The sequence below is a fragment of the Cydia pomonella genome, unplaced genomic scaffold (genome assembly GCF_033807575.1).
Source record: "Cydia pomonella isolate Wapato2018A unplaced genomic scaffold, ilCydPomo1 PGA_scaffold_199, whole genome shotgun sequence".
In the NCBI taxonomy this organism is placed as follows: domain Eukaryota; kingdom Metazoa; phylum Arthropoda; class Insecta; order Lepidoptera; family Tortricidae; genus Cydia; species Cydia pomonella.
The window spans coordinates 142747-168660 of NW_026907839.1; the positions used below are offsets into that span (position 1 = coordinate 142747).

General features: G+C 39.1%; 1 protein-coding gene across 1 annotated transcript in view; it reads right to left on the reverse strand.

Moving 5' to 3' along the window:
* Positions 1-4346: 4346 nt before the first annotated feature.
* The window catches only part of LOC133533686 (P protein-like), a 97210-nt gene continuing 75642 nt past the window's right edge, over positions 4347-25914 (reverse strand). Inside the window, exons 8-20 of the mRNA XM_061872713.1 lie at positions 25278-25407; positions 24135-24224; positions 22338-22451; positions 21719-21834; positions 20144-20282; positions 19437-19572; positions 18424-18503; positions 16426-16548; positions 15649-15742; positions 14539-14681; positions 13638-13748; positions 12961-13108; positions 4347-9401 (exon numbers count right to left, since the gene is read on the reverse strand). Coding sequence (XP_061728697.1) covers positions 9223-9401; positions 12961-13108; positions 13638-13748; positions 14539-14681; positions 15649-15742; positions 16426-16548; positions 18424-18503; positions 19437-19572; positions 20144-20282; positions 21719-21834; positions 22338-22451; positions 24135-24224; positions 25278-25407 — 1603 coding nt within the window. The 3' untranslated portion in view covers positions 4347-9222. The remainder of the gene's footprint in view (positions 9402-12960; positions 13109-13637; positions 13749-14538; positions 14682-15648; positions 15743-16425; positions 16549-18423; positions 18504-19436; positions 19573-20143; positions 20283-21718; positions 21835-22337; positions 22452-24134; positions 24225-25277; positions 25408-25914) is intronic.

Here is a 25914-nt window from a genome sequence, read left to right on the forward strand (position 1 = left end):
AGTAGGAAATTCGAAACGAGTGGCGATTAATTAAAACACGACCGAAGGGAGTGCTTTAAATCGACACGAGTTGCGAATTACCTATTCGCACATGTATCGTACAACGTTTTACAGTACATATGGCCCTTTAAATGTTCGACACAGTAACGTAATATGCTAATTTTCGCACTAGTGCGGTAAAGTAGCACCATATGTACTGTAATAGTTGTTTTTCTACTTTCTACATCCAAACGACAATAAAATAAATTTTAAGACGTTCTCTTTTTTATTTCGGTATTTCGTTGTGTGACACTTTTTGAATAGGTAGGTATTTTTTCTTTTTTTCTTAGGAAAACAGCTAGTAACATAATAGGTTGCGAAATAGAAACAATAAGTCAATTACAAGTTTCCACAGGTAGAATATACATAGATAGATAGATAGAATACTCTTTATTGGCACACCTCAGTAAAAATATACAAGAAAAATAAACCATTGATTAAATTTAGAGGCAGACAACAGGCGGTCTTATCGCTAAAAAGCGATCTCTTCCAGACAACCTACATAGGTAGATATATAATATAATATCCTTGAAAAGGATAAGTTCGCCTTTGTTTTATGTTTTTTTTTTGTACAATAAAGTGTTTTACTACTTCTACTAAAATACAATCCTTTTACTTTTGATAGATATAGATGAAAGATATACCGGGTGGGGCCTGTAACAGGAACAAATTATTCATAATTAGGCCCACCCGGTATAAGGTCTATTGGTTTGATTTCTACCAATAACAATAGGGTTGTTTCCATCTACAAATCTTAGGGCAGAATTGCATCCCAATAAATTCTTTTGGATTATAAGAACATGTTAAACTACTTTTAGGGGACGTGTAATGACAATATTTTTGTAAATATTGAATTTAAAATATCTTTTGGCACACGTCACGTGACCAAACTCGAAACGTCATTGAAGATTCTGATGACGTCACAACTCTCGGATTGACACTGTTGACAGTTACGCGATAAACAACAAATGACAAATGTCAGTTGACAGTTCGTATCTTCTACGTGTGTATGTAGTTATGTGTCAAACCGTAAACTGTGACGTCACATAATTTTCAAAGAGCGTTTTGGGCGCGAAAGCATCTGTCAAAATATATTTTGCTAATTTAACATATTTAAAGCCGTTTTTAGTATAAAAGTTGAATTTTAGGGCACCTTTTAGTTAATATAGAACGTAATACAAGCGTTTCAAAAAATTGGAAACAACCCTATTGTTCTAGATATTTTTTAATATAATTTATACACACCGCACAATGACACAAAGTATCCGAACGATTAGCAATCATGAGCCAAATCCGTTCCACTTGAGGTCACGCAGTGTGAAATAATGCCGTCCTTTTCCCACACGCAGACATATTGTTTTTTCTCATTCTTACAAAAAAGTTTGCGTTTAGCGTATATGTAGCGGAACGAACACTATAAAATAAAAAATGTGGATTAATTTACATTACGATACAAGTGCGATAAATTCGAAACCGTTATGAATGCGTAAAATCTAAGACCCAAATCCTGCAAATCTATTCCCAGTCCACTATAACTTGGACCTTTTTAAATCGAGAGTGAATAGACATCTTTTAGGTAAGCATGTTCCATCCTAGACTACATCGGCACTTTCCATCAGGTGAGATTGTGGTCAAATGCTTACCTTTTCGGAATACAAAAAAAAAAAAAAAAAAAAATCTAAGACAATTTCGTGTTTCGAATTTGACAGGTAAACGAGATGGCGCTGTACAGCTCCATACATTTTGCAGTAGCTCTGATTGTCAAAAGTGGACGTTTGACAATTCAGTGACCGCAAAACAGATGGCGCAGTACAGCGCCATCTGTTTTGGATGTCAAACTAAGAGGCACGTTTTTTCTTAGACTTTACCTCTATTACAATTAATTCTCTTTGGTTTTACAGTACATATGGCCCTTAAAATTTTCGACATTGTTACGTAATGTGCTAATTATCTCACTAGTGCGGTAAAGAAGCGCCATATACTGTAATAGTTATTTACGATACAAGTGCAGAGAATAGGAAATTCGCAACGAGTGCTGATAAATTAAAACACGACCAAAGGGAGGGTTTTAAATCGACACGAGTTGCGAATTACCTATTCGCACATGTATCGTACAACGTTTTACAGTACATATGACCCTTTAAATGTTCGACACAGTAACGTAATATGCTAATTTTCGCACTAGTGCGGTAAAGTAGCATCATATGTACTGTAAATAAATTTATGGATATTGAATAATAAAACAAAACATTATTACAACAAAATTTTATTTGATATCTTAACATAATTACGTCATTTGTGATTTACGTCATTATTCTAAATAACATTTAATGCATAACTCTATAACCAGTGATCGGAACTATGGGAGTAAAACTTTAACAAAACTTGTTAAGCGGACATACGGATAGGAATAGTATAGTACTTACAGCCATAAAAATGTTTACATTCATAGATATTCGAATATGTTTAAGGCTATAAGCACTCTTTTTACGTCCGCTTGATAAGTTTTGTTAAAGTTTTACTCCCATAGTTCCGATCACTGTCTATAACAAATACAAGTAAGGATATTATAATACTTTGAATCACAATATTGTTAAATAATATTCAAAATAAGTCTACTCTTACATAATTTTATTTATTTTTTAGGGTCGGCAACGCGCATGTAACTGGAGTTGCAGGCGTACATAGGCTACGGAGACTGCTTACCATCAGGCGGGCCGTATGCTTGTTTGCCACCGAAGTAGTATAAAAAAAATATATATTGCGAATACAATATTTATTATATTGTGTTCATAGGTTTCAATTACAAACAATATGGCTATAATTTTTGTGACCCTTTGTTTGACATAATTATTGAAGTCATAATTATGGAAGGTAGAGGCAAGGAATAGAATCTCCATAGGCAGAACTGTTGCAAAAGTGTCCAGCTGTCAGCTATAAATAATAGTTCCAAATCTCTCCAGAGTAGCGCTAGAGCAGCTAAGAACCTAGGCTATGGAATGTAGAGGCAAGGAACAAAATCTCCATATACCAAAAAGTGTCCGACAAAAAACCATAAATAGGTCGCCACCTATAGATATAGATTTTTTTCTCAAGTATTCTAGGCATTGTAGCACCCTACAATGCCTAGAACACTTGAGAAAAAAATCTAATCACAGATAGCGCACTTCACTCCGTCAATAACGCCTAGGATCTTAGCTACTCTAGCGCTACTCTGGAGAGGATAGGAACTATTATTTATAGCTGACAGCTGGACACTTTTGCAACAATTCTGCCTAAGGAGTTTCTGTTCCTTGCCTCTACCTTCCATAACCTAGGCGTTATTGACGGAGTGAAATGTGCTGTCTATGATTAGATTTTTCAAGTATTCTAAGTATTTTAGCGCCACCTATTTATGGTTTTTTGTCGGACACTTTTTGGTATATGGAGATTCTATTCCTTAATTCTACCTTCCATAGTCATAATGCAATGATTTTTAGATTATCATTAGTCATAATTCTGAAACCGTTAACTTTTTAGGATTTTTGTTAGGTTATCCTATAGATAGGTTAGGTTAGGTTTGTTTTATGGCAATCCTGAAAAGTTACGCGTTTCTGAGAAAAACCAAATTATGACTAACGAAAATGCGGACAAACAATGCATTATGGAAGAGATCGCTCTTAAGCGATAAGACCGTATGTTGGTACCTCTATCAAATTGTCTTTGTTTCTGTACATTTATTGTCAACTATGTGAGGGGTTTCAATAAAGAGTATTGTATTGTATTGTATGACTTAAACCTTTATGGCAAACAATAGAGACCCTTTTTATGATTATATATTCTATATAATATAAAATAAATAGAATTTCATGCACCTTCTCTTCAGGATATTTCCATATGTAATAATAATCGAGTAACTTTATCCCCTGAAAGTACGGGGTTATCTGCGTCAAATCCGGTCTGATTTTTTGCGGACTTGTTTATCATGTTGACAGTCAGAACTACCAGGTTTAATGTAAACGCTAATATATAAAGTTACTGTATTATAAATGGAATGTTTAACAACAAACAGTGCATAATTATACTTAAATACTAGATAAGCGTTTAATAAATTACCAACTGGTTGGTAATATCTTTCTTTTCTCGACACAATTTAACCACAGCATTAACTACAAGTTTCCGTTGCCCCAATGGTTGACTGGTAGAGAATGCCTTAAGGCATTAAGTCCACCATATGTAAAAATTTTGTATCGTGCAATATACTTATAATAAATATTGCATGAAGTATCGTAAAACTACGTAACTATTATCCTATTATTATATATTTGTTTTTTTTTTTTGTGTGATTCATTTCTCTCTGCTATGAAAATATCTTCCCTCGGAACTGCGTCGTTTAAATAATGGTTACGCCTAAACAAAGATATTCAAGTTAATGATGGTACAGTCAGCAAAAAGTAGCGGATGAAACAACGCACCAAAAGTATCTGATAATTCGGATAAATTTTCGAAATGTAGATAAATCTCTAATATTCACGTCCAAAAGTATATCTTTTAGAGTCTAAATTGTTCTACATATAGAATTATCACTTTTTGATAAGCTGTTACAGAACTGTTACTTTTGAAGCGTTGTTTGATAAGATATTTTTGATGCTACATAGTATGGTAGTTTTCTCACCATCAGCTGCAATAACTAAATAAAAAATAAATAAATATGCCATATTTAAACTATGCCAAAAGGATCTGTGTCGCAAAAATGTTCAAAATCATATCCACTCAAGGTATTAAATATCGAAACGGACAAAGTGCCAAAAATATGTACACACTGCTTTAATGTATAGGCAATAAGGTCGTGTATACATATTTTTGGCACTTTGGCCGTGTCGATATTTATTACCTTGACTGTATCTGTAGGCTTAAAAATGTTTCATGTGCCTCGTTATAATATAAAATATAATATGCTTAAAATTTAGCGAATATTTGATTATAATTATGTATTATATGTAATACTAACAATTTTAATGACAATAATTTCTAAAGGACGGAACATATAACTTTACACTAATATTGAAAGAACTACATAAATAACGAACTTTATGACCTAAATAGTAAATAAAATAATAAATTTATTATTTAGTAATATTTAGTAAATAAATAATGTTAATATTTTTCCTTTTTTGTGGAACATACCACATTACAATCTATAAATTGTATACACAGGTGACAATCACAATGATCAACTATGATCAACTCACAATGAAAAAATCAAAGATGATCAACTCTGGCCAACGTGGGAGTCGAATCCACATCTTTGGATTGCCGCGCGTGATTGATAATGCAGGGCAATATAAAGGTTTGGGGTCGAATCACATTGAAAAAATCAGCGATGATCAACTCTGGCCAACGTGCAACGTGGAACTCGAATCCACATCTTTGGATTGCCGCGCGTGATTGATAATGCAGGGCAATATATAGATTTGCGGTCGAATCACAATGAAAAAATCAGCGATGATCAACTCTGGCCAACGTGGAAGTCGAATCCACATCTTTGGATTGCCGCGCGTGATTGATAATGCAGGGCAATATAAAGGTTTGGGGTCGAATCACATTGAAAAAATCAGCGATGATCAACTCTGGCCAACGTGCAACGTGGAACTCGAATCCACATCTTTGGATTGCCGCGCGTGATTGATAATGCAGGGCAATATATAGATTTGCGGTCGAATCACAATGAAAAAATCAGCGATGATCAACTCTGGCCAACGTGGAAGTCGAATCCACATCTTTGGATTGCCGCGCGTGATTGATAATGCAGGGCAATATATAGATTTGCGGTCGAATCACAATGAAAAAATCAGCGATGATCAACTCTGGCCAACGTGGAAGTCGAATCCACATCTTTGGATTGCCGCGCGTGATTGATAATGCAGGGCAATATAAAGATTTGGGGTCGAATCCCACGTTGGCTAGAGTTGATCATCGCTGATTTTTTCATTGTGATTGACATCTGTATATACAATTTATAAATAAATAATGTTATTTTATACAGATATCTATAACTTTAAAGATTATACCTGTTCTAATTATGAAAAGTACAGTTTTCGGAACCATTCACTTTAGATTTAGAATTTCATAGCATCAATGCTTCAAAAGCATCTTTTATTTCGGTTTAATCACAGGCGTTTGCGTATGAAAATTAATATTTAAGCCATTAAAAGTAAGAAGAAAGTTAGAAACATATGTGAATAAAATATTCTTCAGTTGGTTAGAGTGACGGTGGTCCAAAGAAATTAAAGACCGACCGTACATTTCAGTAAATTTATCACATAAGTATGGAAGGTGGAGGTAAGGAATACAATCTTCATGTACCAAAAAGTGTCCGTCAAAAAACTTTAAATAGGTGGCGCTACAATACATAGAATATTTGAAAAAAAAAATCAATTCATAGACAGCGCACTTCACTCCGTCAATAACGCCCTGGGTTCTTAGCTACGCTAGCGCTACTCTGGAGAGATTTGGAACTATTATTTATAGCTGACAGCTGGACACTTTTGCAACAGTTCTTTCACACACCTTCCATACACATAAGTTTTGTAAAAAAAGCACATGGCTGGGATACGGTGAGAGCTGGCATCTCCATACAATTTATAATCTTAAAACTCAATATTTAATTTAGATTACAGCTGTCACCGTGCCCAAGCTACGTGAAAAATACTAAAATAGAATATGTCTTTCAGATTATGAATTAGATCTCGATTAGTTTTTTTTCCTGGCTTTTACTCCCTGCCAATTTGCACAGGATGAATTCGCCAATGCCAGTGTTGACTTTTGCTCCCTGCCAATTTGCACAGGGTGAATCCGCCAATGCCAGTGTTGACTTTTCTCCCTGCCAATTTGCACAGGGTGAATTCGCCAATGCCGGCGTTGACTTTTACTCCCTGCCAATTTGCACAGGGTGAATTCGCCAATGCCGGTGTCGACTTTCTAACAATCATACGTGTGGAGAATGTTCGGTATAATATTTTTAATTTGTGGGAGGATTTTTTTTTTCTTCCTCGCGTTGTCCCGGCATTTAGGATATAGGTGGAAAAACCTAAAAACAACTAACTGTTACGAACATCGCAGGGAACACATCCCGTATACAAACGTTAGCAATAAAGCGGACTAGTTATTGATCTAATCTGTCGGTGTCAAAAGTGACGTGGAATCGAAGGAATGGATCTTTTGATACTGACAGATCCAATCCAGATCAAATTTATAACCTGTTATAAAAATCAGAATAGGCCTCCTAGTTCGGTACACGATTGTAGTACAAAAAATACCAATTCTAAAATAGCGAAATTTACGAAAAAATCTCACATAAATGTATGGGGAACGAAATTCTCCATTTCCAAAATAAATAAAAAATCTAATGAAAATTTACAGATACTTCCGAAAATTTCTCCAACTTTTTGTAAACTTTCCGCAAATGTATTAAAATAATGTGTAGTAATGTAATGTATGTATGTCATATATCGTTTTTCGTTGTTATGTAGTCTGAATGCAACAAGGACACACACAGTTTTATTAACAAAAATGTAACGTATTAAGTACGTGTTAAAGGTACAAACGATGACAAAAGGTGGGTAAAATTCTTGGAGCATCTAACAACTGGAGACGCCTTGTATATAATTGTCTGTGCAAAACAGTCTGCCGATTTTTGCGGAGAAGGGCACGTCAAATGTATGGCTATTTGTACGTAACGTACAAATAGCCATGTCAGATAAACGTCAGTCCATACAATACATATGACCAGGCATAGGAATCCATGGGGCAAAATTTTTTGACAAGTAGGAAGTTCCTGTATCGATTAACTCGACTATCGATGCTAGTTCTATATACTAGTGATCACTCAAGGGTTTGCTTGTAAAAATAAGTTTTTTAAAAGAGTAAAAATAATAATTAAATAATAACCCAATGTACTCTTCTTCGTTTTTAAGACAAGTCAAGACAATTTTGTAATTATACTCATCCCAATTTATTTCTTCGTGGATGTCCCATTTACTATTGTTAAAGTAAACGACCAAAATTTGTTCCATATTTTCGGGTATTAAGCGTTTAAAATTAAGGGGTAAAATTATAAAATTGTCTTGTCTTGTCTTAAAAACGAACAAGAGTACATTGAGTTATTATTTAATTATTATTTTTTACCTTTAACGAGGGGGGTGGGGTTAGGGTCGGCAACGCGCATGTAACTCCTCTGGAGTTGCAGGTGTACATAGGCTACGGAGACTGCTTACCATCAGGCAGGCCGTATGCTTGTTTGCCACCGACGTAGTATAAAAAAAAAAAAAAACATTTTTACAAGCAAACCCTTGAGTAATCACTACAGAACTAGCATCAATAGTCGAGTTTATCGATACAGGAACTCCCTATTTGTCAAACAACTTTGCCCCACGGGTTCCTATGTCTGCTTATGACCATTGGCAGAGGTTTTCGACAGAGGGATAAGCTCTTAAAGGCCACTCCGGTTGTTAAATCTTCCAAGGTAAATTTGATCATGATTAATCTTCATATTATGAAGTAAAACCTCTTAAGAGGAAAGTATAGCACCTGATTATCAATACAAAAAGAGAAAACGTTTTTCCACTTCTTTTTTTTCCATTCTACAAGATTTATTTGTATGTTATTAATACAATTAAAAACTAGGTAATAATTTTTTTTTCTAAATTTGCAAAACAATAAACACAAAACATTTTTTTTTATTTTTCATAAAAGTGAAACCTATAAACCTAGATTATATTATCCTGAAACTATCGACATCAAAATCACAGTGATTCGTTAAGATTTTCATAAGAAGAAGAATTTCATAGAAAAATTACCGTTACTTGGCTAGATTCAAAAAGCTATCCTTTCCTCTTAAGCCCCGATGTAACTTTAAAAGAACAGATTCAAGTCGAATTTCCGAAGCCGGACCGAAACTTCAGTGCCACGTAAGAAGACAATGGCATACGATCAGGTACCCGCTGGCAACGATCAAATGCCCAATCATGATGGGGAAGCCGACTTTAAAGAACTGCACGAATGTGTTGTAGCTGTACTATCCGTTCTGCCCTGCCACTCCCGCGCACACCAAAAAATATCCAATCTTCAAATTTAATGTAGATCTTCAAGGATCCAGTGCTTCGTGTACTGGGTTTTAATTTCCGAAGCGCCGTACCTAAGGCTTCAGTGCCACGTAAGAAGACAATGGCATACGATCAGGTACCCGCTGGCAACGATCAAATGCCCAATCATGATGGGGAAGCCGACTTTAAAGAACTGCACGAAGGTGAACTTGTAGCCGTGCTGCTCCGCCACTCCCGCGCACACCACGTTTGCGCTTGCACCGATTAATGTGCCGTTACCTATGAACAAGAAATTTCTATTAAGTGGATTTTATTTTATTTTAAAAAATCGTTTATTTCAGACGTAAGTCCATCGGTTAGCATCATTATTACTCGTACTTAGTAGTTATAAATAATAAATAAATAAATAAATATTATAGGACATTATTACACAAATTTACTAAGTCCCACAGTAAGCTCAATAAGGCTTGTGTTGAGGGTACTTAGACAACGATAATATATATAATATATAAATACTTAAATACATAGAAAACACCCATGACTCAGGAACAAATATCCATGCTCATCACACGAATAAATGCCCTTACCAGGATTTGAACCCGGGACCATCAGCTTCGTAGGCAGGGTCACTACCCACTAGGCCAAACGAGTCGTCTTATAGTAGTTAGAGTAAATATTATTTAAAACGAAATAATAAGATAAAACTAAAACTAAAATAAATATACTCAGTACTCAGTGTAGTGTGTGTGTGTAGTCATAATCATAACTCAGTGTTATTGGGCCCAAAATATACAACAAAATTCCTAATGACATTAAATTGACTGAAAGCGACTCAATATTCGCTAAAAAACTTAAATGTTTACTACTAGACCAAGCATGTTATTCCGTCGATGATTTATATATGATTTAAAAAATATTGTAATAACTATTGCACGATTATTTTTAAAATTAAGGAACCGTAAACTTTCACCTGTTAATTTTTCTAGAATTATGCATAACTAGCATAATTTCAAATGTACCTGTGTGACCTGTAAATTATTATTTTTACCAATAAAGAAACTGACACTGAAACTGTAGTCCGTCTAAGCTGACTTTGAAACGACATAATAACTTCATAAAAAGTCCAATGCCGTCATCCATTTACCTGCAGATCCCTTTTAGTAGTATTTCAGAGACGAAAAACGGAGTACTAAGGACCCGTTGGACCGATATAGTAAAGATCTGACAAGGATCAAACAAGCGTCTATCTATCGTGCAGAATGAAGAGCCTTGATGAATAAAGCGCCTCATGTGGTCATCTCTCTCAGACATGAGGAACAAGGAAGAATAAGGCCATGCCAAAAAACCTCTGAATTATCCGAAATTAAACTTGCATCTATTCATCAATCCATAATTCCATCCATCCTTCCAACCACTTAAAACTATATGAACATACACTCTACTCGTAGAGCTCCTTAACCAACCATCCATCCATCGATCTATTCATCTATACATATATTCACATACGAGGGTCATGCCAAAAGAAGTTAGATACTCTATGGTCATTTGATCGATACTGGCCAGTTATACACCATTGTAAAGGTAGGTTATTTGCTAATAAATTCAAATATGGAACACTCGGAAAATGTTAGGATTCCTTTTTTAATTATTTTTTTTCTGGGTAATTTTGGAGGGAAATTTTCGCAACAATGGAGCTCACTCGACGTGATTTTCGTGTTATGATTTATTATGATTTTAAAAAAGGTTTAAAACCTCAAGAGTGTTTTGAACTTTTAGTTTCAACTTTTGGCGAGTCTGCTTGTTCACGTGCAACTGTTTTTAATTGGTTTGCTGAATTTAAAAGGGGACGAGAGACCTTTGAAGATGAGGCGAAGACCGGACGGCCGCCAACCGCAGTCACTCAAGAAAACGTACAGGCTGTGGAAAAAAATGTATATGATATACTTACAGGTGACGAAACATGGCTATATAACTACGACCCCGAAACAAAGCGGCAGTCCACAGTATGGTGTTTTGAAGATGAGCCGACGCCAACAAAATGTCGCCGAACCCGAAGTACACAAAAACAAATGATTGCCTCATTTTTCTGCAAGACGGGACATATTGCTACGATAGTGCTAGAAGATCAAAGGACAGTCAACTCTGAATGGTATGTGACAGTTTGTGCCCCCAGAGTACTGTCAGCTTGGTGTGACAAGCGGCCGAAATCGGGAACTCAGCACCTGCTCTGGCACCATGACAACGCTGCCCCTCACACTTCTGCTAGAACACTTGACTATTTCAGCTCAAAAAACGTGACTATCTTGCCCCACCCGCCATATTCCCCCGACCTAGCCCCTTGCGATTTTTACTTATTTCCCAAAATTAAAGAAAAATTAAAAGGAAGGCGATTTGAGAACAAAGAAGATGCCCTGGCTGCGTATAATTATGAAATTTCTGAGGTATCTAAAGAAGAGTGGTCATCGGTATTTTCTAAGTGGTTTAGACGGATGGAAAAGTGTATACGTGTTCACGGTGACTACTTCGAAAAAATAGATAGCTGTAATAAAGAATAAAGTCGGTAACTTTTGAGTATCTAATTTCTTTTGGCATGACCCTCGTAACCATCCACCCATACTCCAACCATCCGTCCATCGATCCATCCATCTTCCCATCCTTTTTGATTCTCCAGTAGACAAAAGGAGCGGCTAATATGTTCAAAAATATTTATTTAAACTTTATTGCACACATAAAGAAAAATTTACAAATGGCGAACTTAATGCCAAAAGGCATTCTCTACCAGTCAACCATTTGGTCAAACAGAGACATTTGTGTATGTTGGTGCAGGAAAAAATAATAACAAATAATAAGGAAAAAATTAAACGTGAAGTCAAATAATATTAAAAATATATAAATAGTTAAATACTACTACTTATATAATGTATAAAAGATAGACTAATACATATAATTATGTACATATACATGATGGTGAACCTTATTTAAGTTCTTCTGACAGAAGATGCTTGCGAAGTAGTCGTTTGAAAACGAGTTTGCTTGGGGCTTGTCGAATAAAGAGAGGGAGGGAATTCCAGAGACTGATTGCCTCAACGGCGAAAGAGTTAGACATAAAACCAGTACGGTGAGAAGGAATCGAGAGTTTGAGAGAACGGGAGGAACGGAGTGCACATCCTGGACGGGGGGTGATGAAAGTGAATTTACGTTTAAGATAACCAGGAGAGGAAGGCTCGAACAAAATGGAGAATAAAATACTCAGGATTCTATATAAGGGACCTACGACGACGGATGGAGAGCCAATTTAGCTGACGGCGATAAAAAGAAACATGGTCGTATTTGCGAAGTCCGAAAATGAAACGTATGCCATTATTCATAAGACGGTCTAGCTTATTGAGGTACTCCTGAGAGATATTAGTCGTGCACGCGTCCGCATAGTCAATAACGGGCAAAATTAGAGCCTGCACAAGTAATTTCTTAGTACCTACTGGGAGAAAATTCTTAAATTTATAGAGATAACGCAATGTTCCTGAAACTTTCCGACTTATTTCAGAGACTTGGTCATTCCAGGTAAGGCTAGAATCCAATACAAGGCCGAGATCTTTCACTTGTTTAGTTACTGGAATAACAGTGCCATCAAACAAAATCGGCGCGACAGAAACCGCACCAAGCTTCTAAAAATATCTGAGCATCCTTCCATTAAACCACCAAGTTATCAATCCTTTTATATGTTCATTATTCCGTCTTTCCATCCATCTAACCTACCATCCATCCATCCAACCATCGATCCACCTATACATCCATCAACCTATCGATCCACCTACATCCATAATTTCATTCAACTTACCTCCCAGGCAGGCTCCGAACGACAGCGCCCAGATGAGCGGCGCCAGCGGCAGCGCCAGCGCGGGGTTGGTGCCCAGTGACGTCACCACGCGCACCATCATCGTTGTCAGCGGGATGTTGTCTACGAACGCTGATGTTAAGCCTGATATCTGGAGAATTTTTTTTTGTCAACACTTAACCAGAGGATTCCATCAATATCAAACATTGAGGTTTTTTCACAAAGTCCTGTGGCTACAAAGTTATAGAAATAACAATTTCTTCTTCTTCCTCGCGTTGTCCCGGCATTTTGCCACGGCTCATGGGAGCCTGGGGTCCGCTTGACAACTAATCCGAAGATTTGGCGTAGGCACTAGTTTTTACGAAAGCGACTGCCATCTCACCTTCCAACCCAGAGGGTAAACTAGGCCTTGTTGGGATTAGTCCGGTGGCTGAATAACAATTTGCAAACTGAAAATGGATTGTGACTGAAAAATGGTTTGTAACCGAAAAGTTCTTAAAATCCTAAAAAATAATTATGTCTACTTAATTATATAGGATTTATTTATAGACTTCGCGTTCTCCGATTAAATTCAAAATACAAAAATTTATTCAGCGTTTCGTCGACTCCCATGGCGAGGGTTTAAGTCAGGCCGCCGATCATGCAGATCCAACATGACTTGATCTCTCCTATATCCTTACCCAGAGTATGAGGAGCAGAGCGACCGCCAGCCGATGAGTTTCGTGGACCCTCATGATGAGAGCTTCAGTCAGCCCGCCGATGTAGTTGATCAGACCAAGCTTGGTCAATGCCTACGGAGAAACAGTTTTTTAAAAGTAGCTAGCAGAAGGGCCTGATGGGAAGCGGACGTCATCGTCGTCCATGGACATAAGAAAAATCACAATAAATCAAGTAATAATATGGGAGAATATTTAACCCAAGGAAAATATTTTTTATAGTAATGAAACAACATAATGAATGCTAGAATAGTCCTCGTCCAGGCCGATGCATGCGAGGCTTAGTTTTCTTTGACGGATGATCGGTGTCGGACGCCTCGGCCCGGACTTGGATCGTTCTATCGTTCCCTGGCGGTTTTCAGCGAACGAGAAAGTGTGTGATATTTTCACACTAAGTTTTTTTTTTATACTACGTCGGTGGCAAACAAGCATACGGCCCGCCTGATGGTACGCAGTCTCCGTAGCCTATGTACGCCTGCAACTCCAGAGGAGTTACATGCGCGTTGCAGACCCTAAACCCCCCCCCCCCTCGTTGAACGTGGAACGTGAGGTGGGTCGGTTTTGCAAAAATCAGTGCCTCTAAGATTGCCAACATGAAAAGGAAGATTAAGTATCTTCAAAAACTGGTATACCTCCATAAGAACGAAGAGATCAGCGAAGAACAGTAACGTAGACCACTCCACCCTGTGCAGGATGGATTCTATGTCTTCCCTGTCAGCGTTGATCAGGAGCAAAATGGCGTCGTAATAGTCCAGCGGAGATTGCGGATTGGCAGTCGCTTTGGTAAAAACCCGGATAGATCCTTTTCACTAAACTACGTCCATTGTATAAGACAACACAAAATATTGCAAATATTTAAGTATACCTCCATAAGTACAAAGAGAGCCGCGAAGAACAGTAACGTAGACCACTCCACCCTGTGCAGGATGGATTCTATGTCTTCCCTGTCAGCCAGGATCAGGAGCAAGATGGCGCCGAGTAACGCTGTCCAGCCGAGCGACACGCGATCTGGTGAGAATATCACAATAGTACATTACGATACAAGTGCGAAAAATAGGAAATTCGAAACGAGTGGCGATAAATTAAAACACGACCGAAGGGAGTGTTTTAAATCGACACGAGTTGCGAATTACCTATTCGCACATGTATCGTACAACGTTTTACAGTACATATGACCCTTTAAATGTTCGACACAGTAACATAATATGCTACTTCTCGCACTAGTGCTATAAAGTAGCCCCATATGTACTGTAAAATACTTTATCACACTACTCGTACTTCACCGTCAATATCCTGTTTAGCATTTAGTTTGTATTGTGTTTTATTTTACAGTATTGTCACATATTTGTATAAATTATGATGTTCATTAATGTATGTCCTTTCTTTCTTTCTTTCTTTCGTTCTTTCTTTCTTAAGTAAGTAAGTAAACACTTTATTGTACGAGAAAAATAAATATTGATCATATCAGATAGAAACTAATAATGATATTTAACAAATTTAACTCATAATAAATAATGATATTTAACAAATTTAACACATAATAAATAATGATATTTAACAAATTTAACACATCAGTGAAATAATAAGGATCAAAATAAAATGGCGTTCTAAAAGTTTTAATCGTGTGTCGAAAGATAGCAGTAAATTTACGTGTAATAATATATAAAGTTTCCGTTGACAATACACCTCTATTAGAAATTCTCTTTGATCTAAATTCACTAGCCTAAAATTATTGACAGCGCCACCTATGGACTGTATAGAGAACTATATATGTACCCTTACTGGATGCGTATCGATTATCGATAAGCCAGGATCTAGGGTGCGATTGAGTATATAAAGGGTCAGATAGATGGCACTGTTAACTTCACAAGTTAACAGTCGGAATGTGCCAAGGTTGATATTGGGTTGTAGCCGTGGGTCAGTTGACATCTGTGACGGTTGAGGAATTAAAAAAAGTTAAGCTAATTTGACTCACTGAATTCAGGAAAAGCGTGGAGAAAGAACATGATGACCACAAATCCGATGGCCACGCATGACTTTATCAGCAGCTTTTTATCCCGGATCTTGTGCTGAAAATATTGATAAAATTGGTTGTGTGTTCGAAAAATTCACACAAAAAAGTAAAGACGCTAAGCACGGACAAATGGCCCCGACGGAGGACCATTACTGGTCACACAGGCTAGCACCATGCTGAGTCGGGAGCATTTCGTGTTAAACAATGTATTTTTAGAGTTTTGTACCTCAAAAGCAAAAGTCAAAACTCCTATAGGACCACTCATGCGTCTGTCTGCCTGTCTGTCCGTTTGTCACAGCCTATTTGTTCCAAAACTACTTGAAGAATAAAGTTGAAAACATATGTATGTCTGTGATCCAAAGATGGACATGTAATAGAAATGAATTTAAAACATAGACGCCACTTTTACGGAATGAATGAGAAAGTTATACCCATGCGACAGGGAATATAGAGATTCGAATCTCTATATTTCCTATCGCATGCCATCAAATAGGCCGTGACCAACGGACAGACAGGCAGACAGACGCATGAGTGGTCCTATAGGAGTTTTGACTTTTGCTTTGACGTACGAAACTCTAAAAAGACATTGTTTACCACGAAATGGTCCCGACTCAGCATAGTGCTAGCCTGGGTGACCAGCTGGCCCTCCGTTGGGGCCATTTATAAGTGAAAACACTGAGTGGTACATAACACAAAATAAAGGCCAAATTAATTATTGAGTAGTAGGTGTCTAGATACCTTTTCCTTGAGCTCGGACAGAGTCCTTTGGAAGGTGTCTTTGGGGCAGGCGCGCTTATTGCTCTCCTTTAGCGCGACGGCCAACTGCGAGCTGATCTTTTGGACCTTACGTTCTAGCCGCTCCTGGGAATTAAAAGGCATACATTAATACTGCCTACTTCCAAGTTCTCATCACATACCTCATTCTAAGGGCAAGAGTGAATATGCTAAACTACAGGAACCTTCTGTCTATTGGCTTGAAGTGGGAATATCAAGTTGAAGTTTCCAATTTAGGCTACCAGGTGGCAGTCCTTACTATTGAGGTCACTTGGTCAGGATACACCACATCAACTGTATATCGTCATGTTAGTCATGTATTTTCCTTCTTCTTCTTCTTCCCAGACCTTATCCCATTTACTTGGGGTCGGCCCTCCCTGTCCTCTTCTTCCATTCTGCACGGTTTAGTGCCAGGTGTGCGTCATTAATCCCTTGCTCTCTCAGGCTTTTCTCCACCGTCGTCAACCAAGTGGCAGGTGGTCTCCCGCTTCCTCGCGTCGTCGTAGGCATCGCTAAGGCTACATTGACCATATGTTCAGGAGGTCGTCTTTGAATGTGCCCGTACCACCGTAGACGTTTCTCAACAAGTTTATCTGTTATCGTTGTGACTTTGAAACTGCCCCTGATGTACTGGTTTCTAATCTTATCCAGCAGAGTGACGCCTGCAGACCAACGCAGCATGCGCATCTCTGTGGTATGAAGTTTGTTTAGATGGCACTTGATCGTAGCCCAGCACTCAGAGCCGTAAAGTACTGCAGGTCGTATGGCAGTTTTGTAAATGTTTCCCTTTACGTTTATGGGCATTCGTTGGTCACACATCACAACTGTGAGTTCTCGCCATTTTAGCCATCCGGTATTAGTCCTATGTGTGAGATCAGCATCGATTTTCCCATCGTTGCTTATAACAGACCCAAGATATCTAAATTGTTCCACAGTGGGCAAGGTAGTATTGTCGATGGTTATCTTGACATCTTTGGGGTTTGTGGAATCATCAAATATGCAGGACATGTGCTCTGTCTTTTTTCGGCTGATTTTAAGGCCATTTGTTTCTAGAGCATCGGCCCAGAGATTGAAAATGTTTTGCAGGTCTTCGACTGATTCAGATATCAGGGCAACATCATCGGCATGTATTTTCCGACAGTCCTTTAATCACGTTTTACTATAAGAATAAACAATATGTATCCAACAATCCTAATTCAACTTAATCGGTACTTGGAATAGTATTTCCCTGAGAGCTCCGTCTCGTTCCGAGGTTACCAACAGAATGCCTTGTTCAGGTACTCGCTTGCGTTTTTAAAGCCAGCTGTTCCCGCCAATCTACCCCCTCAGTCGATCCGCTGGACAAGTCACGTGACAGACCACGTGACTTGTCCAAAGAGTCAATTGACTATCCCTTAATAATTAAAATATGATTAATGATTGATTATAAATCTGTAAGTTGCCAATATTATTTTTATATTTGTTTCATTGTTGATTTTGATGGTAAACAGAGTTGTACATCCTTGACTCTTCTAGCGTGCTTCTAGCGTTTCAAACAATATGACTAGTGTGATACTCAATGTGGCACTAACAGCAACACTTAATAAAACCATCAATGGACCTTATGACTATGCATCAGGTTTCATCATCATCATCATCGTCTCCTAGCCGTTTTCGGCCACAGCAACTGCTTTCTACCGCTGAGTGTCGCTGGTGCGCTCTCAGGTGACTGACGTAGCTAATCTTAGCAGCGAATGTGCGGCCACACTCGCTGCAGGTCAGCACCCCTCCGACGTAATTATATGTTATGGCCATAGGTGGTCTGGCCTTTAGCTCGTCACGCTTATCGTCGAGTTCTGTGCGTCGCCTGGCTTTGAATTCACGCACCTGCGTCTGTACAATATGCCTCCACTGTGGACGGTCACCAGCTAGTCTCCCATGTTGTTGGCTCTATTTGTATTCACTGTAAACAATGATACATACCTTTACGACTAACTCATCCTTGCTCATGTGAGGAAGCGAGTCTGCTGCTCGACGCCAGACGTTTAGTTGTCTCCTCAGATCTGAAACACCAGTACGTGCTATAAGGGTCTAATGAGAAAATTACGCTTTATTGGCTTACAGAATGTATTAGGTCTACAGAGAAGACGAATAATCTTAACTCATACTGAAAAAAAATTATCCGAATATGGTAAAGGGCCAGAAGCAGGTTCAGTGCCAGTAGCCTTCTTATGCAACATCGCATTATAAAATGCTCAAATTACTTAGGGCTTCCTTTTGGACATCAGTATTTATGTGCCGTTGAAAAGTTTCCAAAATCGCGGTTATTCCACGTGGAAAATTTTCACAAACTTGTATTATTTTTGTTTGAGGATCGGAATTTCCCATTTCCTTTATGTCTTGTGATTTTTTCCTGAAACTTTCGTGAAATTTTCCAATATTTTGGAAACTTTGCACAACTGTAGGGCACACGTTTAGCTACTGACCTTAATTTATCTTATGATTTTGAGGGGCCCTTGCGGATACACTTTGACCCATAGGGATCTTTTGTGCCCCCATAGGAAAGATCCGTCAGATACTCAAGAGCTTTTTTGACTGGATAGCATTTTGAATTCCTTTGGTTCCCATGCAGATAGCCTGCATCAAAGTCCTTCATTATTTGTCTGGCGAGGGCGTGACATTCACACATTAGGTGTGTTACTGTCTCTTCCTCTTCACCACACATTCAGTCAGGGATCGGAACCGGTTTTTTGGAAAAACTTTGAAATAAACATATATTTCGGTTTATTTTATACTCCAAATATAGGACTCGGTTGTGTTTTTAGATAACGACTTCGTATTATTAGATTGCCCAATTAGAAATGAAATAATTAACAAAGAACGATAAAATACCGTTTTCGTTCCCATACAAAAAATACCGGTTTCCGATCCCTGGTCGGAGTGTCCTATCCTGGCCAAAACTCCTTTGAACCCTTTGACTGCTTTGATCTACTGACCTTGTATCTCCCGTGGCTCGCTCGGTCGCAGCTTGCTCACGTCCCGATACATGAACCGCAATTGAAAGTAGGTTTGCAGACACACCAGCATGATTCCTAGCGTCATGTGTAGTGTGAAGTTTGCGAAGTTGATGCCCTGAAAGCAAAATATGTCAATAACTAACCCGGACCCGGGTACGTCCTTAAACTACGTCCAAAAGAGAGGCACGGGGACTGTAAATGTCATCTCGCTTTGTGTGGTAGGTCACAGCACAGCGGATGTCATTGCAGATCTAAAGCAGAGCCCAACTGGGGAAGTACCTCCACCTTACAGAAAACCGCAGCCAAATAACACTAGACCCTACTCATAGTGTTGTGTTCCTGCCGGTGAGCAAGGTTGCCAGAACCCAATGAGGGTGCGGAGTGTTAGAGTCGGCAACGCGCATGTAACTCCTCTGGAGCTGCAGACGTTCATAGGCTCCGGAGACTACTTACCATCAAGCGGGCCGTATGCTTGTTTGCTACAGAAGAGAATTTCTACAAGCTCCTACAAAGGCGAAAATAGGCTAGACCGTAAACCTTTAGGCATGATGGATACACATAACTTCTAACTGCCCAAAAATTAAAACTTGACGAATAGTGTGTTGGGTTGTCAAAATCCAACTGAACCTCACGATACGCGACTTGATATTGACATACCAAGTCGCTATTTTGGTATAACCACTCACCGACTGCATGACGACCTGGTTGGAAGCTATGATCACGTTGGGCGGGTCGCCAACCGGCGTGGCTGTTCCACCGATATTGCTGTACAGCACCATAGCTGTCAGAACAGGAATCGGGTGCATCTCCATAACCTCGCACAGTCTGGAAAATGCAATATTAGGTATATTATATTAAATAATTGAAGATTCTTCCAAGAGATAGTCAGTTAGTAGTCAGCGCATTCATTTAAAAGCCAATGCTGATATTGCTGATATCAAGAATTAGAAAATACGGTGTATTATTTGTCATGTTGTTCTTTATATCTCTTTTTGTGACTTTTAGTGAGGAATATCGAGATCCGACGCCGCATCAAGGTGCGAGACGTGGGTGACGTCATTACGTAATGTTGGTGCGAACTGTAATGCTGTGTAAATATATCGTAATAATAAAAAATAATTACGAAGCTAAAATGGAATTGGGCGTGACATGTCGCCACTGTCGCCAGGCAGAGTGATGGCAGGTGGACCAAAGTGTTGACAGATTGGTGGCCGCTTTTGGATGAACTCCTGGCGTCCGTTGGTTCGTTGGGTGGATGACATTCGAAAAATCGTGGGACACTAGCCCAGGACCGGAATAAGTGGCATACACGGACTGAGGCCAATGCTCAGCAGTGGGCGACTGGAGGCTAAAATGATGATGTCACTTTTACTCATTGATCGATCCTCATGTTTTCGTTACTTAATATTGGACTAATGCTGTGATTATTTACTATGTTATGTTTTCTTGGATATTAGTGCCTTACTAGTAACTATTTGATGGTAAGGAGAGCACGGCTGTGATAGCACACAAAACTGATGACCAGCCACATCTTGCCCTTCGATACCTGGAGAAATAATCTCACGCACTTGATGGTAAGGAGAGCACGGCTGTGATAGCACACAAACTGATGATCCGCCACATCTTGCCCTTCGTTACCTGGAGAAATAATCTCACGCACTTGATGGTAAGGAGAGCACGGCTGTGATAGCACACAAAACTGATGATCAGCCACATCTTGCCCTTCGTTACCTGGAGAAATAATCTCACGCACTTGATGGTAAGGAGAGCACGGCTGTGATAGCACACAAAACTGATGATCAGCCACATCTTGCCCTTCGTTACCTGGAGAAATAATCTCACGCACTTGATGGTAAGGAGAGCACGGCTGTGATAGCACACAAAACTGATGATCAGCCACATCTTGCCCTTCGTTACCTGGAGAAATAATCTCACGCACTTGATGGTAAGGAGAGCACGGCTGTGATAGCACACAAAACTGATGATCAGCCACATCTTGCCCTTCGTTACCTGGAGAAATAATCTCACGCACTTGATGGTAAGGAGAGCACGGCTGTGATAGCACACAAAACTGATGATCAGCCACATCTTGCCCTTCGTTACCTGGAGAAATAATCTCACTCACTTGATGGTGACGGGCGTTATGAGCAGCACGGTTGTGACGTTGTCCAGGAAAGTAGAGAGCACGGCTGTGATAGATCACAAAACTGATGATCAGCCACATCTTGCCCTTCGTTATCTGGAGAAATAATCTCACTCACTTGATGGTGACTGGCGTTATGAGCAGCACGGTTGTGACGTTGTCCAGGAAAGTAGAGAGCACGGCTGTGATAGCACACAAAACGTTGATCAGCGGCCACATCTTGCCCTTCGTCACCTGCAAAAATATCGCCGTGCAAAACTCGAAAAATAAAAGTCACAAATTGGTAAAAAATCTCTGGAAAATTTCACTAGATTTGCAAGAAAGTTTTCTGGTAGATAAATATTCGGGTATTCGGGGTTTTGTAATATGAATTATATGAAGTATTAAGGTTTGCAGGCTCATTATTTCGTTAAGAAGTTTGATAAGTCTTGTCAGCTTTGCTCGAATATCATATACCTAAAAAAATCAAAACCTAGCTAGATCGATTTTTCGCCCCTGAAATCCCCCATATAGCAAATTTCATCGAAATCGTTAGAGCCGTTTCCGTGATCCCCGAAATACATAAATATAAAATGTATTTTTTTTTTGTATTAATATAATTGCTCTATGCGCTTTGGTGACCTGTAGGATACGTGCCCCCAGGTTTTACCTAAAAAATACATATGACTAATCTGTCCAGAGTATTTTGGTATAATTTAACACAAGGACGAGATAAAAATGTCGAATTGCCAAAATACCTGAAAAGTGAAGACGGCCAGAAAGTCAAACATGCCAGTTTCTGCCATGATAGCTACGAGCAGCATCATGCTGAGCAGCAGCAGTAGAGTTTCCACGTCCAGCCACGACACCAACTGCAACACGTTTACATTATAGTATTTTATGCAACAGTTGTATAAGAAGGGTCAAAAAAGGCGAGTGGCGTGAGTTACAATGTGAGCCGGAGCCGAAGGCGTAGGCGAACATTGTAAAGGAATACGCCACGAGAATTTTTTTACCTACTTATACAACGTTGCATACAATATTTTTCCTACGAGTCAACAAAAATAAATCTTAATTTAGGTAAACAAATTACAGCAAAAGTATATAGCCAAGACGCGCGAGCATACCTTGTTCCGCGCCCGGCCCGCCCCGGGTCGCGGCCGGCCGGTCGGCGACACCTCCTCGTAACTCATGAGGCCCTGGTACTTGCTACTTGCTAAATTAATTTTTTGGACAGTTTTTTCTCAATTTTGGCCACCGTAGCCTACGGAGACTAACAAGCAACGCTAAGCGGTCTTCGTAGTCTATGGGTGTTGCTATATTACGGGTGTCACATGCGTGTTTCTGACTTATGAAGTAATTATTTTTACTATGAATATTTTGTAAGTTGGCAGCAATGCACTTAGTTTAAAACTGTATTCGTTTTGGTTTTGTTAGGTTGGTAGCCATTAATCTCAGTAACGTTATAGCGTATAAAAGCACAAGAGCTTTTATAAGGAATAGACAAAATAGACTTTTCTTGAAATCTTTTATGTATGTTCTTATATTCGTGTTAATGAATGCATAAATGACAGATAACAGTAGAGGAGTAGGAAAATACATATATACATACACCATCTAATAGATCAAGGCCAAAGATATGGCGGCATTCGAGAGATGGCACCACAATCTTTGGGTTATGCCAGGTAAGATGCACTTTTTGATATTTAACAAATTATTCGACGACCGGTTTGGCCTAGTAGGTAGTGACCCTGCCTACGAAGCTGATGGTTCCGGGTTCAAATCCTGGTAAGGGCATTTAGTCGTGTGATGAGCATGGATATTTGTTCCTGAGTCATGGGTGTTTTCTATGTATTTAATAATTTATAAATATTTATATATTATATATATCGTTGTCTAAGTACCCTCAACACAAGCCTTATTGAGCTTACTGTGGGACTTTGTCAATTTGTGTAATAATGTCCTATAATATTTAAAAAAAAAATTAACAAAAACCCTTCACTGATATGAAAGGTTAAGGATCAAAGTCAAATAGCGTTCTAAAAGTTTGAATCATGTGTCGAAAGATGGCAGTAAATTTCCTGTGGCTACAAAGTTTTCTTTGACAATGCACCTCTATTTCAAATTCTATTTGATACTAGTACAGGCATAAAATAAATTGAAATCAAAATCATGCTATAAAACTCTATAACATTATAGATTTAAAAAAGTGAGAGGAGAGGAGATGTAACTATGGCAATGGGTGACAAGAAAAAAGCTCTTAACCTACTTTTTTTTTTAACGTTGGGGAAATGCTTTTACGTATGCCACCTAGTCCGGGGGAAACCAGGGGCGATGACGGACTAACCAGTAGAGGACTACCGTCTAAAACCACCAACGAATGCCGGCTCCGCCTTAGATGGGGTGCCGCAGGGTCGCTATCAGCATTCGACCGCGTGCGCCCGGCGGCCGGCCTGTAGGCCGCAAACATTTTGGGAGCCAGTTGGTCAGGCACCCCAGTCCTGTGGGCTTTTAACCGCAAAGACTCCCCCAGAGCCCTACAGCTCTTAACCTACCTGCTCTACTGAGGGTCGTTCACCCACCAACGACAGGACTGCCAGTGACAACGTCGACACCAATATTGCTGCTAAAGTGCGGTTTATTAGCTGAAAAAGAAACAATAAATCTTCGTTTAAAGTTTATATTGTTAATCTAGAAGTATTCCGTACTTTTTGTTTAGAACACTTTTATATTTTGCACATTTTTGTTTTGTACGAGTACCATCGTCACACTGTTTACTAACAATTAATGGGTTAACAATATTGCAAAGACTTTCACCTTCAAACAATTTTACAAGCCTCAATAAATTTATGTTTTATTAATTTAAGTGTCGCCGACAGCGACGTCTATCGGACCGTCCTGGTGACTTAACGATAAGGGAGTCACCACCACTGAGTCTGACAACATATTTCTGGCAGCGCAAGCTTTTAGGGCATTAGTATGGTATTGAAATAGTCTCTTATTCCCAAATATGATCAACGCGTATGGCGTAACCAAAAATAGACAGGAGCAAGTAACGCCGTCGGCGACATCTATAGCACCGTCCTGGCAGCTTAACGATAAGGGAGTCGCCACCGCTGAGTCTGACAACATTCTCCTGGTAGCTAAAGCTTTTGGGGCATTAGTATTTTATTGAAATATTCTCTCACCTCAAATATGATCAAAGCATACAGCATAACCAAAAGCAGACAAGCGTAAGTGACGCCGTCGGCGACATCTATCGGGCCGTCCTGGCAACTTAACGATAAGGGAGTCGCCATCACTGAGTCTGATAACATTCTCTTGGGGGAATTTGTATGGTATAAAAATATTCTCTTACCTCAAATATGATCAAAGCATACAGCATGACCAAAAGCAGACACGCGTAAGTGACGCCGTCGGCGACATCTATCGGGCCGTCCTGGTAACTTAACGATAAGGGAGTCGCCATCACTGAGTTTGATAACATTCTCTTGGGGGAATTTGTATGGTATAAAAATATTCTCTTACCTCAAATTTGATCAAAGCATACAGCATGACCAAAAGCAGACACGCGTAAGTGACGCCGTCGGCGACATCTATCGGGCCGTCCTGGTAACTTAACGATAAGGGAGTCGCCATCACTGAGTCTGATAACATTCTCTTGGGGGAATTTGTATGGTATAAAAATATTCTCTTACCTCAAATATGATCAAAGCATACAGCATGACCAAAAGCAGACACGCGTAAGTGACGCCGTCGGCGACATCTATCGGGCCGTCCTGGTAACTTAACGATAACGGAGTCGCCACCGCCGAGTCTGACAACATTCTGTAACAAAAATTATTATAAGTCAATGGGGTTGGTCTCGGACTGTCTAGAATACAAAATAACTAGTGTAATATTTTGCCTATATCCCTTTTAGTCTACATCGCAAACGGTCTAGAACACAAAATGACTACAATTTAGACCTTTATTTATCTACGTATCGTCGATTTACCTATACGTTAGCGATGTTGACGGAGCCCCGCTACCGCGGGGCTCCTATTTCTGTGCGGTTTGGTCTTCGGCCATTAAAAGATAACTAACTAACCTAACCTACCTATAAGTGGTCATTTTGTGTTCTAGACCGTTTGCGATGTAGACTAAAAGGGATATAGGCAAAATATTACACTAGTAATTTTGCGTTCTAGACGATCCGAGACCAAAGCAGTCAATGGTGTTGGTGGAGGGCTTTTAGGTTATGCTTCGATAGAAGATGAATTTATTAGATGGAGAACTCTTCCACTCTTCTCAAAGTATGCTTGCTCGAGCTGATAATGTGAAAACGAATTCTTA